Source organism: Crocodylus siamensis, chromosome 3 (genome assembly GCF_052110815.1).
Source record: "Crocodylus siamensis isolate JL-2025a chromosome 3, ASM5211081v1, whole genome shotgun sequence".
NCBI lineage: Eukaryota > Metazoa > Chordata > Crocodylia > Crocodylidae > Crocodylus > Crocodylus siamensis.
The window spans coordinates 154,666,881-154,682,811 of NC_143397.1; the positions used below are offsets into that span (position 1 = coordinate 154,666,881).

General features: G+C 40.9%; 1 protein-coding gene across 3 annotated transcripts in view; it reads left to right on the top strand.

Moving 5' to 3' along the window:
• The window catches only part of FBXO15 (F-box protein 15), a 56,477-nt gene that overhangs the window by 26,469 nt on the left and 14,077 nt on the right, over window positions 1–15,931 (top strand). For all 3 annotated transcript variants that reach the window (XM_090039583.1, XM_090039580.1, XM_090039581.1), the window contains 6 exons: window positions 2,487–2,591; window positions 5,069–5,311; window positions 5,676–5,885; window positions 11,339–11,468; window positions 13,842–13,924; window positions 15,482–15,627. In XM_090039583.1, coding sequence (XP_089895709.1) covers window positions 2,487–2,591; window positions 5,069–5,311; window positions 5,676–5,885; window positions 11,339–11,468; window positions 13,842–13,924; window positions 15,482–15,627 — 917 coding nt within the window. The remainder of the gene's footprint in view (window positions 1–2,486; window positions 2,592–5,068; window positions 5,312–5,675; window positions 5,886–11,338; window positions 11,469–13,841; window positions 13,925–15,481; window positions 15,628–15,931) is intronic.

Below are 15,931 nucleotides of genomic sequence, written 5' to 3' on the forward strand. Positions count from 1 at the left end.
TGAAAAAGTAAAGAAATGTAGTTCACTTTGCTACTTGAGTTTCAATACTTTTTGTTCAGCCATTTTCCTTGTTTCCCCCTGCATTGATATATCTAAGTTGCTTCCCCTCTTCTCTGTTGCTACATGAAAGGCAAACAAACAGTGAAGAGGAAATATACTGTTGTTTAAGAGCACGGCAAAATGAAGTTTGTAAAAACCCACATCAACGAATGGACTCCAGAGCAGATGTAGGGTCCATTATTTTTGTACCTTTCTGAATATGGAGTTGATTTTTGTCATTTTGAAAGCCATGTTTTCAAGTTTCTACCCCTAATTGTAGCTGGAGCCAATATACTGGCTGCTGTCGGCAAACACCACTGATATAATTGCACGTGCATGTGGCTATTGATGTGCTTATGTATTGTATAGGTGTAACTTAGACCTTGGTCTCTCTTTTTAATATGTCCCTGTAGCATTGTCAGCTTGTATTTTTTAGGAGGTCCTGTATTACGAGATTAAACAGTACATTTATACATACAAAAGCTGATTAAAATAGGATTCATAATTGATTTTCTCAGTCCATTGGGAACAGGAGAAACTTGGGCCACAGAATCAATTTCTCCTAGCTTTGAGCAGCCATTTTGAAACCATGGTATTACCAAGACTGGAAAAGTGAGGAAATAAAATGTTTATTTATATTTGCACTGTTCACAAATGTTACAATAAGAGCATACCTATTAAATTCTCTAGACAAAGGATGTATGCAGGGGCAGCTCCTTCAGCACCCTGCATGCAGTCTATTATTGCTGCTGCTGCTGCTTCCGCGCAGTCCAATGTGGCTGTTTCATAGATGTGCTCCAGAAGTAGGGGGGACCTAATTAGAGCAGCTTACTGCTTAATTAAAGCACCTGAAGTGCCATGTGTATCGGGTCCATGCACTGAAAAATGGCGGTGGGGTGCTTTTAACTAAAGCTTGTTGAATGAGCTTTAGTTAAAGCACCCCTGCTGCCATTTTTTGGCTCATGGATGCTGATGCTCCGGACTCCAGCATCACATGTATGGTAATTACCATGCACCAGTAGCCTCGATAACTTGAGTCTGTTCTGATGCAGTGTAATTACAGCCCATTGGAGCAGCCTTGCTGCATGTCTATAGGTGCCCTGGGATTTCAGGGAAGTTGCCTACATTTCAGCCTGAATAGCTTGAGGGTGCAGACAGAAGTGCCTATCCCTGTTGTAACTCAGAATGTTTGGCAGGAAGTGCTGAGTTGCAATGGTCCCCAGGACCAAACAGAAGTTCACTGTTGGCTCCAGCAGGGAGGCGAAGCTATCTGCTGGCTGCCAGCCTATAGCTAGTTTCCCTTAGCAATGGCCCCTCCTTCCAGCCCCAGCTGTTTTCAGAACTGGAGGGGGGAGCAGAGGGGGCTTGTTCTAGGGGTTCCCCAGCTGGCAGTGGAGGATGGGGTGGATGAATTGTAGCTTCCCTCACCTCAGGGGGGCTCCAATACATCTGCCTCACTCTCCAGCAAGAGCTGAAAATCCACCAGAACTCCCTCTGTTCCCTTCCCCCTTCCCATTTTGAAAAGAGCTTGGAGGTGGGCAGGCAAGCAGACAGAAGTTATGGAAGATGCTGTTTTGTAATTTCTTCGTTTGACCCTGCATGGAATGAGGGTTCAGACTTTCACCTAATCGGCCATTTTTGAAGTGGCCTGCAGCTGTGCACTTGTGTTTTGGTCATGGCTATTGACTGCTTTCTGTACCAGAGATAGAAGTGACAATGTTCACACAATCTATGCCCTGACAGTTGCCTTGCTTCTAGTGGAAAAAGGAAATACAGCTCCTACTGAAATCATTGGTACTCTTTCCATTGACATCCAATGAGTTGTCAGGCCTTTTATGAATACACTTTCAACTGTAGAGGTGAGAGGGTGATTTATGGGTGCTTTAGCTGGTGATGAATTTTCAGACTTAAGAGCCACAGTCAGAAGTTAAGTGTTCACATGCAAATTTTGGGATACATTTAACAAGAACTGTGAGTTTCTACATGTGGAGCCATAATACAAGTTAAGATCGAAAACCCCTGATGTTGAGCAATATAATTTAATGTCATTTAAAAGAATTGTTACTATTTTCAAAATCCAAATTGGCTTCAGGTGCACCATAGTAACATGAAACTCAAGAAACTAGGTTTGTTGTTAACATCTTTTACCACTCAGGTAGGCTGTTGTGAAGTGCTTTATATAGAGGTTTTTATATTGGAGAAACAAAGCAAAACTAATAAAAACTGCAGGTTTTAATGCTTAAGAGGTAAGAAAATGGCTTTTTATGAAGACAGGTTTGACGTGTATTTATGAAGTGGTAGCCTCACTTTCTCTTCAGATTCACTTTCTTCTACTTGGGGGTTAAATGCTTTAGTCACTGTCATCCTTGTAGTTTTGTGAATAATTCTAGCAACATTTCTTCTGCTTCCATCCCACTGCCCCCCCCCCTTTTTTTTTTCTATTCCAGTATGCCGTCTGAGATATTGCTGAAAATACTTTCTTATTTGGATGCTGTGACCCTGTTGTGTATTGGATGTGTGAATCGGCGCTTTTATAATCTGGCCAGTGACAAGTAAGGAAGTGGGGAAATGCATACAGTGGTCTCAATTTCATATAGTCAAAATAATTACATGAGCCTTTTTAATTTGGTTTCATTTATGCTAGACAATTGATGTAACTACTGCTAGCTATTTTTCAGTTGTATTGCAAATTATTTTAAGGAGTTCTAGCTGTGGAAGTCCTATTAATGTTAATAGAAGTTATGTGGCTAAAGCCAAACACATTGCTTTGAAAATATACCCCTAAGCATTTACTGCTCTGTAAGATGCATGTGTACTTTGATTTAGAGACACTAGCACAGACTGCCAGCTTCCCTCCTTGCATGCAGGTGAGACTGGGAGCGTCAGATTTTTTATTTTTTATTTTTATTATTTACTTATTTTTGGTCCTTCTTTAGGTGCCTGCTTTTTTGCCCAGGTATTTTTGTCATGTTGCAGGGCATTGTATGCATGAAGTAATTGGAAGTTGTAGGCCTTGTCTGTCTGGTATTTGGCATTCAGTATCTCAGTGAGAAAATTTGGCTCTCCTTTGTAGGCCCCCACTAGTGTTGCTTCCTTGCCCTAACACGTTTCCCAGTCCACTTATTAAAATGCAGAGAAATTGATTAATATTGACACTGAGGTGCTGTCATGAGATTTCAGAGCTGTGACACTCCATTAACATTAGTGAGGAGGAGAAGTCCATACTTCTGAGTTATTATCTGAAGTAATCTGCAGTGCAGGCAGACATCCCTTTATCAATTACTTTTGAATCATGCCTGCAATTGCATCAATTTACTTCAGAAGAAAAATGAAACGGGCAAATAACACAACATGTGTCCTAGAGGAAATGCTGTTTTCTTGGCATGAAGCTGCTCCTGAGGATCCTGGAAATATTTGTTGTGTGTCTGGATTATTGTCAGTTTTATTCGAGAGTGCCCATTTGTTCAGTACAAACTGACTTCCTTGCTGCCAGGTGGCTTGGCACTGTAAGAGTGCATACTTAGGGCAAACTGCTTGGGAGAGCTATTTATGTATTTGCTTCTTATTGCAGAGCAAACTTATTGGGCATGCAATGTATACTGCGGTGTTGCTCAGTTAACTCTGTAGTAAATGTCTCAGTACCTACATGTGCGGCCCTTTTAAGCTACAAGAAAACTAATAAAATCTGCAGCAGGTTAATATTTGTAAATACAAGTATTATCCTGCTGTGAAGTTTTGTGTGTGTGTGTGCACTGCGGTACATATGGTAGATGCTAATGGGGCTGGCTGGCACACGAGGGTGCTTCAGTGCAGGGGTTGCCTACTGGCTAGCCCTGCATTGGAGCACCCTTGTGTCCCACCCAGCCCCTTTGCAGCAGTTTGAGCCAGGTAGCCCCCCACCCCAGTCTGCTGCCAGTTGGGGCTGCTTTGACTCGGCTCAGTGTGCTGTGGTCCCAGATGCATACGTTAATGTGACGCCCAGGTGTAGTCAACCCTGGCATATGTGCTGGAGTTGTATTGCTGCACATTAATATGCATGTGTAGATTCACCCATTGTTGAGTAAAATTTGAGTTGGGTAACTCTGGAGAAAGTGTCTCATCTATCTGTGCCCTGCAAGGGAGTAGTAGTGTTCTGGGCATAAGACTAGGCATTGGAAGGTGTCAGGTTCTAATCCTGGCCCTAAAATGGAGTCTTTAGATAGTAGGCAAATCCTTTAACTCTGCTGCCTTACTGATACCATTGGGTACAGTTGGGATTAATTGTATAATGCTGTATTTGTAAAACTGTCTGGATATTGGAAATGAGGAATTCTTGGGGATAAAATTGGGGGCAAAGAGAACAGGTCTGGCATTGAGCAGTCTGAGGCCCAGAATAGGGAAATGCAGCACAAATAACACCTTTGCATTTCCCCACTGAGTTGCTCTAAGGATGCATAATTGTTGGGTATTATTATGATGTCCTTACTTAGTCTCCTTGCACACATTCCAGTGACATCAATGCAAAATGTTTGAGAGAGAATTTTTGGTGGTCTTAAATGTATTATAGTGTCACAAAATTATAGTGGAAACATATCAAGATGTATGCAAATTACCTTTGCATAATGAGGCTGTATGTAAATACGCATTGCATTTCATTATACAATTTGTTTTATTCCACAACAATCAAAATGCTGAAATATTCAGAATTAGGGAAAGTAGGAGTTTAAGGACAAATTTAAAGAAAGTGGAAGTGAAAATATGGAGGGATATCAGCCACTGAGGTAAAATATGGATGTTGGGACTTCTGTTATAGTTGGGATTCCCTTTTGTTCACCTCAAGAAAAACCCTATTAGATTTTAGACCTGGCCAATAACTTTTATTAGTGAGATTGTCAGTAATAGCTGAGATCAACATGCAATTGCTGCTTTCTGTTTTTTGGAAGTGGATTTATATTTTGGCTTGTTCTTTTAATTTTATAATAACTCTTTTTGCCATTAATACTGTTTGCCTTTTGTTATTTTCATTATTTTTTATTTTTGTTTCTCACAGTGTCATCTGGTTCAAAATCTATTCCGGTTCTTTTCCATGTAAAATAATTAATTGGAATACTGAGTCTATAGAAACAACTACCGTCTCACTGAGCCATGCTACAGTCCAGGAAAAAAAATTGGGGTACTGGAAAAAGGAATACATTATGAAACACAAAGCAACTACCAAAACCGGAATAATTCAACTTCTCAGACCTATAAACCTTTACACTGGCCTTCCACTTAAAACCAAGGAAGCTATAAAGTAAGCAGTGTTTTGTCATAAAGTGTGTTTGCCCCAAGCCATGTACAGAATATTTATGTAGTGAATCTGTGTCTTTTCTGTGTAGCAGGAACAGAAGGTACTATCAGTATGTTTTCTTTGTGACTTAGCTCTAAGAATGTAGATACTTTAATGCAAGTAAAGGGAAAATAGGCTATTTTTTTTTTCTGCACTGAAGAAGCCACCTTGGTTTTTTTTCCACTGATCAGAACAGGAAACAAACATGCTGTGCTCCTAGAAATTCCAGGGCATTCTGCTGACTGAATATCAAACTTCCATACATCATTCTTGTCACTTTTGACAGGTCATTTTGAAACCTTTCTCTTTCTCACTTCCCCAATAACAGAGCATCTAATTTGAGCTGGGTGATCATACTGAAGGACAGAAATGGCAAGGAGCATGTAGTGGAGCAGGTGGACATTATTTTTAATGACACGTCTGTTACTGTATATTGGTATGGTACCAGTTGGCCATGTTTAGACACTTTGTCAACTCTGGAATTATGTGGCATGACACCATTGCTGCTCGACCGATGCAAGGTTCCAACCAAGAATGGGTGAGTTTAAATATTATTTATACTGTATAATGAACTATTGTGGGTCCTGTCTATGTGGAAATTGCTGAATCTCAAACTGACATGAACAGTGAATTTTAATTTTAGCTAAGTCCACCTACAGCATTTCCTCAGAAACCAAAGTACTGTTATTCATTGGTGTGCTTCTAGGATGAATAGAGAAATCAATATCAGAATTAAAGGAAGTATTATCTATTTGCATTAGTTACTGACCATATAAAGCTCCCTTTTAAGAAAGGGAAGGAGGGGGACCCAGGGACTTAGACCACTTAATCTTTCCAGGTATTGAGATCAGACCATGGAGCAGGTCCTCAAGGAATCTCTTGTGAAATGCCTAAAGGAGAACAAGATAATCAGGAACAGCCAGCATGGATTCATGCCTGACCCACCTGATTTCCCTTTTTTCATAAGGGGACAGGCTCTGGATGGCAGGAGAGCAGTGGATGCAATATATTTTGACTGTAGCAAAGCTTTTCGCTCTTTCATGGCATTTTCTATAACCACCTAAGAAATACAGACTAGATGACGATACTGTAAGATGGATATATAACTGGTTGGATCATGATGCTCAAAGAGGATACCTCCTCTCAATTAGACAGTGAGCCAGAGGAATAAAGTGAAGTTCCCTAGGGGTTTGTCCTGAGTCCAGTATTGCTTAGTATCTTTATTAATGACTTGGATGACTGGATTGAGTGCATACTTAACAAATTTGCAGGTGGTACCACCTCGAGTAGAGATACAGATACTCTGAACAGTAGGACTAGGATCCAGATTGACCTGATTAGGCTGCAAAAATTGTGCACAATCAATTGGATGAGATTAAACTAAGACAAGTGCAAAATCCCCAGTCTATCTATGCATGCAACTATTCCATCTCAAGTGCAGAAATGAGTAGGTAGGTAGTAGCACTGCAGAGAAAGACCTGGAGGTCATGGTAGATTGTAAGCTGAGTATGACCCAACAGGGTGCTCTTTTTGCAACAAGGCAAGTTTTGGCTGTATTAACAGGACTGTCACAAGTTGCCAGAAGAACTAGGACAGACGAGAAAGGTAATTAGCTAGCTGAAGGGAGCTAAGAGCGATACTCCCAGGGGGAGGCAGGAGAGCCAGGAAGAGAGGGGAAGACTGAAGTGAGGGACCTGCAGTGTAGAGTTGAAGTAGCCCTCTCTGGGTCTTGGGAAAAAGATCGCAGGGTGAGAGAGAAGGCTACAAGGCAAAGAGCAGCAGTTAACCAGAGAAACCTTTCATGGGGTTTGGGAGATGACCCAGGGGCTACAAGGCTGGAAGCAGCAGTGTCATGTCGGGGAACTGAGTCAAAGATGGCCTGAGATGTAAAACTGTAGACAGAGAGCAGTAGGAAACCACAGGCACCTTCTCAGGCTCTGTATGGACTATGTTATGTTGTGGCATTGAGTGCTGATTTTGTCTGTGATATTCCTGAGGCATGTGTGCCCAGGAAGTATAGGGCTGCATGACATTTAAAGACGGAGCTAAGCAAACATCCATGATCCCACTACAAGGACTTTCTAGCCATGAGGGTTGTCAAGCATTGGAACAGGCTACCTACTGAAGCTGTGGACTCTCCATCCCTACACATTTTTCAAGAGTGGGTTAATCAGACGTTTGTCTGGGATGGTCTAGTCAGTGATGATCCTCCCCTTGTGTAGGGGGATGGATTAGATGACCTCACGAGGTCCCTTCCAGCCCTACTTTCCTTCAATCCTAAGAATAGACAGCTCCTGCCCTGCAGAAGTTTTTCTTAAGCACTGACAAATATGAGATGGAGTGGAAAATTCAAAATTGGGAGAAAGCAAATGCAAAATTTAGTGAGAGCAGTTCTTTTTTTCTATTTAGGTAGTTATTATAATCCAAGATAGTATTATTTGTTCAGTGAGTGTGTACTGAACAATGTATGTACTGTTTACAATAAATATTTATGTTTGGAAAACTCGGTATGATTAAAGGGTGGTTTCCATAGATCTCTTTACTAAAAATAAAATAAAACTCAGAAATATGAGATGTCTTTTCTTTTTTTGTGTTCATACCAGTCAACCACTTGAGGTGGGAAGCTTTTTCTAATTCTATAACATTCTGCAGCTTCTGAATGTCTGCTAAGGATAATCATATCTCAGCAGTCAAGCTGGGGTTTGCCAAAGTGTGGGTAACAAAGTTCACATGTTTAGTGAAAGATAAAGCTGCAACTATGAGGAAATCCAGGTACAACTTTGGATCTAATTGGCTGCTGAGGCTGTAAACTGTTTTAGTAGAACCTAGTTCTCTTCAGTTCGGGCTCCATTTTGGCTAGTTCCTACTAAATGCCTGCTCCTGATAAGGATCCCTTCCTTATCAGGTTGAATTGCTTCCTGTTTGTTTTCACCAGATCCTTGTCGTTGGTCAGACATTGGGAGACTTGTTAAGACTGTGGAATCTGAAATGGAATAAAAGGACATGTATAGGGTTCCATCCCAAAAAGTGGGGCAAACGTTTTTCCATGTGCGAGATGAATATAATAAATGTATTTATTATTGCTAATGCTGGTGGTGGTGGTGATGATGATAGGTTTTTTTTCCTAGAAGAGACCCTGCTAGAGAGAGAGGAGAGTTTTTAATATTTTTAAGATGGACATTATCTGAATACTGAGGAGATTAGGATATGTTTCGGGCGGTAATTTCCTCCTAGTGGTATCCTGTTGTTTTCCCCCTAAACAAACCAAAACAAAATGACTGGGAGGAGTACCAATAAGGGGCCCTCCATATAAGGAGTTTTGAGAAGAGTGAGCATTAATCAGCAGTGTCTTGTGAAACTTCTTTGACGGGCAGTAATGGACACATACTTGTGAGAGCCCACTAGTGAGTTGAAAAGATAGGAGTCAACAGTATCAGAAACTAACACTACCATCATAATTCTGGATCAGTTTTTTAATTCCAACTAGCATGGAATAAAGAAATATTCAATCCAGCTGACTTTAGTAAAATGATGTTTCTTTTCAGAATCAGTTTTGTGGAGGAAAGTCCACCATTCCTAAACTACCTTTTTAAAATAATCCATAGTTTGTATCTGGCACCAAAGCATAATTTTTTTTATAATACAGTTATTACTAAAGTCTTTAGGAAATTTACTAAATCATAGAAAATTAGAGATAGAAGGGACCTCAGGAGGTCATCTAGTCCAATGTGCTACTCAAGGCTGGACCACCCCCAACTAGATCATCCCAGAGAGAGCTTTGTTTAGCCAGGTCTTGACAGCCTCCAAGGATAGAAATTCCACCACCTCTCCAGTAGCCTGGTCCAGCATTTTGCTACCCTCCTAGTGAGAGAGCTCTTCCTAATATCTAACCTAAACGTCCCTTGCTGCAACTCGAGATTTGTTGCTCCTTGTTCTGTCAGCTGCAACTACTGAGAACAGTCTAGCTCCATTCTCTTTCTGAGCCCACCATTAGGTAGCTGAAGGTTGCTATTAAACCCCTCCTTATTTAGTCTGCAGAAGACAATACTAAGCCCAGTTCCCTCAGCCTCTCCTCACCAGTCATGTGCCCCAGCCCCCTTACCAGCTTCATTGCCCTCTGTTGGATTCTCTCCAAATTGTCTATATCCTTTCTGTAGTGGGGGCCCCAAAAATGAACACAGTCACCAGATGTGGCCTGACCAGTACTGAAATAATCACTTCCCTTGACTTACTGGCAACACTCCTACCGATGCATGCCATTAGCCTTCCTGGCAATGAGGGCACACTGCTGGCTTGTATTCAGCTTACTGCCCACTGTAACCCTCAGGTCCTTTTCTGCAGAGCTGCTGCTCAGCCAGTTGGCTCCCAGCCTGTACCAGTGTATGGGACTGTTCCGTCTTTAAGTGCAGGTCTTTGCATTTATCCTTGCTCAACCTCATGAGAGATTTTTCTTGGCTTAATTCTCCAATTTGTCTAAGTCACTATGAGTCCTAGACCTATCATCCACCATATCTACTACTCTCCCAGCTTTGTGTCCTCTGCAAACTTGCTGAGGGTGCACTCTATGCCACATTCTAAGTCTTTGAAGAAATTGAACAAAATCAGCCCCAGGACTGACCCCAGGGTACTTCACTTGATACTGGCTGCCAACTAGGCATGGAGCCATAGATTACTACTCTCAGAGCCCAATGCTGCAGCCAGGTTTCTGTCTACCTTACAGTTCATTCATCCAGCCCACACTTCCTTGGCTTGCCTGGGAGAATGTTGTGGGAGACCATATCAAAAGCCTTGCTAAAATCAAGGTGCACCACATCTACAAAGCCAGTTATCTCGGAGAAGGCAATCAGGTTGGTTGAGCATGACTTGCCCTTAGTGAATCTGTGCTGACTATTCCTAATCGCCTTCTTATCCAAGTGTTTAGAAATGGATTACTTGAAGATCTGCACCATGATTTTTTTTTCTAGGGACTGAGGCGAGGCTGACTAGTCTGGAGTTTCCTTGGATTTTCCTTTTTTAAATGTGGGCACTATGATTGCTCTCTTCCAGTCCAGCCCTTCTCCTGATTGCCATGAGTTTTCAAAGATGATTGTCAGTGGTTCTTTAATCACGTTGGCCAACTCCTTCAGCACCCTCAGGTGCATCCCATCTTGGCCTATAGACTTGTATACGTCCAGCTTTTCCAAGTAATCCCTAACTTGTTCTTTCATGACTGGCTGCTCACGTCCTCCCCAAACTGTTGCCCATTGCAGTAGTCTGGGAGCTGACCTTGCCTGTGAAGACCAAGGGAAATAAGTCATTGAGCACTTCGGCCTTCTCTGCATCCTGTCATAAGGTTTCCTTCCCCAAATACATCAATCTGTCCTATTTTGAGTTTCCTATTTGCAATGTTACATCTGTTTGTGATGGGTTTTATTACATTCTCACCCAGGCTTTGAGAGCATCTATACACATGCCTGATGCCTGCTCCAACATGTGCTAATTGGTAAATCATCAGAGCAGACTTGATTAATCAAATCTGCTGAAGCATGCTAATTAGCACACCCCAGCAGCTGTAGCATCATGTGTATTCAGCGTCCCGGTGCTTCAAAACAGTTGCCGTGGTGCTTTAACTACAGTCTGTCAAGCAAGCTTTAGTTAAAGTGCCACCACCACCACCATTTTGAAATGTGAATGTTGAATACATGTGATGCTGTGGGCACTTTTTAAATTAGAGCAATTCCTGAGAGCTATTCTAAAATACGTTCACCCCGCCCCTCCCCCCAGTCCCTCCCACCCTGAACATGCACAAAGATGCCCTTGGAGCCTACCAGCAGGCTGCATTTTGTCTAGAAGTTAGATTTTTATTGCTTTGTATGCTGAACACCTTCAGAGTACTTTGCTTAGTAACATGCTGTTAATTATCCAGGGAGAAATTGAAAAGTGGCTGAACTTTAATGTTTAGTTAATGAGACCCACTCCTGTCTTTGTTTACTTTACCATGTCTTGTCAAAGACCTCGGTGGTGTTCCCTAATTGCTGAGTATGATCTTACTAACTTGACTAAAGCCTCTCCAGTGATTGGTTCTGACAATCTTGTTCAGCTCCTACATCTGGATCCAGGGCTGCTAATGGGACTGTGGAAGGTAAGGATATCCTTTGATATGGTATGTTGTTTATTATGGTTGCCTAGCAAACACTGTTTTTCTCACATGTGTTTAATCATTTATAAAGTAAAAAAAAAACTCTCAAATTTCAATTCCAATATGCATATGCTGGTAGTGAAACGGCTTCAAAATCACAGCTGAATCCTAATAGCCATCTACAGTCAGAGTTCCAGGTATTTGCAGGCTAGCTGGACCTGAATTTTGCAATGCCTTCATTTTATTCTTTGAAATAATTAAAGTATTTTGATATGATACACAGTAAAATAGAATATTAACAGCATGATATCTGCTGTTCAGTTTTGGCCTTAAATTTTATTTTCTGATTAAAGTACACTTGCAGCTTTTATGTTTCTGAATTGACCTTTTGTCATTAGTTCCAAGTTAAGGTGTACCTGTGAGCTCTCTCTCTCTCTTCCCCCCCCCCCCAAAGCACTCCTTACCTAATTTGTAGGCTCCTACTTATACACTCCAGAATGTGGCTCACTCCATGTTGGACTGGATGACCAACCTGTAATATTTTCTCCCCTCCTTCCTTCTCCCTGCTCCACCCTCTGTCCTGTCATTGCCATAGGGTAAGTGGTAACTTGGATCTGTTTGGCATTGTTCTTGAGTTGGCACCTCCTGGTGATTGAGCTTTTGGTAGCTTCACCTGTCCCCATATGAAACTGCAGTTCTATCACTAACAGAGTAGATTCTAGGATGACTGACTCAAGTGCATTCGACTACTACGCATTGCTGCGCTACAGTGTTTCATTATGAACTAGTTTAAACCAGTTGGCATTTAAATGGTCATGGATCTGAAGTGTAAACAAGCCATTGTGGTGAATGGGGTAATTTACATTTCTTAAAGTTATTTTTTTAAGAGTGACTAAAGGCTTAGGCAAGTGACAGCAAATAATTTTACTTCTGATTCATGTTTCTGATATTTCTTTGTAACCTAAGGGTATGTAAATCTGTGGTAAATAAATTAATGGCCTTATCATTGTTGTTTTGAAAGCTTTCTATAGCTCTTGATATGAATGACACCTGTTGCTGCACTGCACAAAGCAAACTGCTGCTCAGTGCGAGAGGACTGTTGTTCTAAGAGTATAATAATGTTTTCCTGTGTTTGATGAGTAAGGTGATATTTAACACAATAAAAGAAGAGAGTCCTGGATGTTAACAACTTACTAAATATCTAATACTGGACTGCATTAGTATGAGTGTCAGCAGATCAAGGGACATGATTTGATTCTTCTTCTCTATTTAGGCAATGGAGGGCCACATCTGGAGTACTGTGTCCAGTTTTGTCCCCCCCTCCACCCCTCCCCCGCCAGTGGAGAGAGTCTGGGAGGAGGCAACAAAAAGTGTTTTGGGGGCTGGGGCACAACTTCTGAGGAGGCTGAGGGAACTGGGCTTATTTAGTGTGGAGAAGAGGATACTAAGAGGGGAGTGAATAGCATCTTTCGACTACCTGAAGGCTCGTTCCAAAAAGCCTGGAGCTAATTGTTTTTGTGGTGTCATCTGACACCACAAGAAGCAGTGGTCTCAAGTTGGAGCAAGGGAAGTTTTTAGCATGGATATTAGGAAGAACTGTCTCGCTAGGAGGCTAGTAAAGCACTGGAACAGGTGATCTAGAGAGGCTGTGGAATCTCTGTTCTTGGAGGTTTTTAAGACCTGGCCTAGAGAGTCTTTGCTGCGATCTAGTTGGGGATGGTCCTGCCTTGAGCAGGGGGTTAGATTAGCTGACCACCTGAGGTCCCTTCCAACCCTAACTTTCTATGGTTCTGTAATGATGACCAGGCACTTAGCAAATTGCTCTCTTCCCCACCCCCCAATTTTTATTCACCTTTTTCTTTATATGTTAATTATGAAGTGCAGAAATGAATCTTGTGACTGGTATCCACACAGGAGAATTCTATATCATGGTTTGGCAGTGTTATGCAGGTGCCATTATTCTTTTTACATAGGGACTTTACAGTTTACGTATTTCACGGAAACTGAAAAGCAGCATTATCCACAGTTGCTGGGATATCTGGCATTGGCTATGATTTTCCTGTGAAATCAACCAAAAAAAAAAAAAAAAGCTAGTGGTGAAGGTATACTTTGCCAATGAGTGGCAAGGGGTGGGGCTGCCAGGACTACAAAAAACCTGTTGTTTTGCCATGACTTAGGTCCCTATTTATACATTATTGTGTTTGGATATGATGTATAGTACCAATTTATAAGAAGTGCTTTCTTGTTGAACTATTATTAAAATTGTAATATACTGTAATGATCTTGGAGACTTAATAGGTAGCATGTTTTGTGGGGTTTAATGATGCTTAGGAAAACATTTTTGATAAAATGTATTCCTTCTAATTTAATTGTCAGGAAGGGAATGAGATTGCTTTTGTTGTGGCAAGTCTTCATTATCACCAAATTATTGAGAAAAGCACACTGGGCTCTTCCACTACGTAAGTATCACTTTATCTTTGTATGTGGGATCCTAGGTATAATCTTGTACATAAAGCATTAGGTATGAAAAATTTAAAATGAACTGGTGGTAAAGGAGGTTTATTATTATGACACTAATTATCAATGGTAGTGCTTTCCACAGAGAAGAACTGTTATGCATTAGAGTTGCAATAACTGGCTTAAAAAAAAAATAGAAAGTATGTTTCATGCTAAAACATCCCTTGACTACATTTAATAAAGAAGCCTTGTAAACTTAATCACACTCTTTTATATAAAAGTGCTTACTGTATATATAAAAAAACAAACAAACCTGAATTGCTTAAGTTCAATTTTTGCAAAAGCTTTAACTTTTTCCCCGCTCCCTCTTCCTCCTTGCCATTTTTAACTTTATTAGATTTATAGTTTCTATTTTAAACACGTATATAATATATATTTGCAGACGTCTTGGTTTTTTTTTTCTTTTGTCCATTTTAAAATATTCAAAATGAAGATTACTGTCAGTTGGCTTTAAGCAGCTGCTTCTTTTTCACTCTTTTCCCCCCCCCCTTTCTCCATACATTCTTTTTCTTTGCTTGCTTCTCCTTGTCAGATTTTTTTCATACAAAGCATACCTAATAACTACTGTTTCTACTGCAACCCTTGCTGGGATTTAGTAAATCATTAGTGTAAGTGATTTAGTTTTCTCTTATTGGACTTAACTTATGTGTTCATTTATGTACTTCTGAAAAAAATTACTTCTCACCAGAGGCAACCTTCCAGGTAAAAACTGAATGTAGCTGCTCTTCCAGTAGAAACCGCAGGTGTACAGACACTCAAAATTTTTCTCCCAGAGCAATTGCCACACTACGAGAAAAATAACATAGGAAGTCTCTCCCTGGAGCTTGGACTTGTGTACACTACTTGGCTTCTGAGAGAAGTTGCAGCATAGTTTTCTGGCTCCCCAGCTTTGCTTTCTGTGCACCCCCCCGCTTCCGTTGGGTCCAGGGAGGCAATGTAATTCAGGCTAGACTCTGTTGTTGCAGCCAAGCAGGGAGCCCCTTCACAATCTCTTGGTCAGGGGATTTGGGATAAGGGTTGGTTTGTTTGTTTGTTTTCCATCAGAGGAGAAAAAACCTAAGAGAACTCTCTCAGCTCTTCTGAACATGTATACGCAGCCAGAGATTCACCATTGTACTCTACAGCAGGCCTAGGCAGATTATTTCATTGCCTGTTCCTCTAGTGAAGTAAATGATTTTTAGACCCGTGGCTACAGTAGAAGAGTCCATCTGATGGAAGTTTTATAGGTGCACACTTGAAATGTTTCCAGTGGTAAATTTAGTTAGTTGCTTGTAGTTAGCTTTCTATGGCATGATATTGATCTGTGTAGGGAGTATGGTAAACTCAGCTTAAGCTTCCAAAATATAAATGGCAAAGTAGAACACCTGTGGGGGGTGGGGAGGAACACACACACACACACACAACCCCTCCCCTCCCCCCCCCCCCAAAAAAAACTGGTTATTTAGTATTTCTTTTGTGCCCATTTATTTTTTTTTCTTGCCTGATTCTTCCTTTTTAAGACTATATGTCCTGCCTGCTCATAAACCTATACTGGATGATGTTGACCCAGAATATGGACTGCATGGCTTCCAACTACACATTGATATGCACAGTGGTGGGCGTACTTATGTGTGTTCTACATTTCGCAATCTGTTCTGCAGAAAAGGTAGAGTTAATGGAAATTGGAAGACTGTTTCATTTTAAAATGGTCCTTCCATGTAATTTTACCTCCTCCATGCCTAGTCTCTCACTTTCCTAAACCTTTATTCATGAACTTTTCATCTCTCTCTTACTTATGTCTGTGGATTTTTTTTTGATGACTGCTGCTAGAGCATTGACAACCTAGATATCATAATGTATCTGTGGGAAAAATATTGCCTCTGTAAGAGAGAGAATTTCTTTTTTAGCTTTTAAGACTCCTTTAAAATGTTTGACGTACAAAAAAAAGAATGCTTAAAATAGAAGGTGTT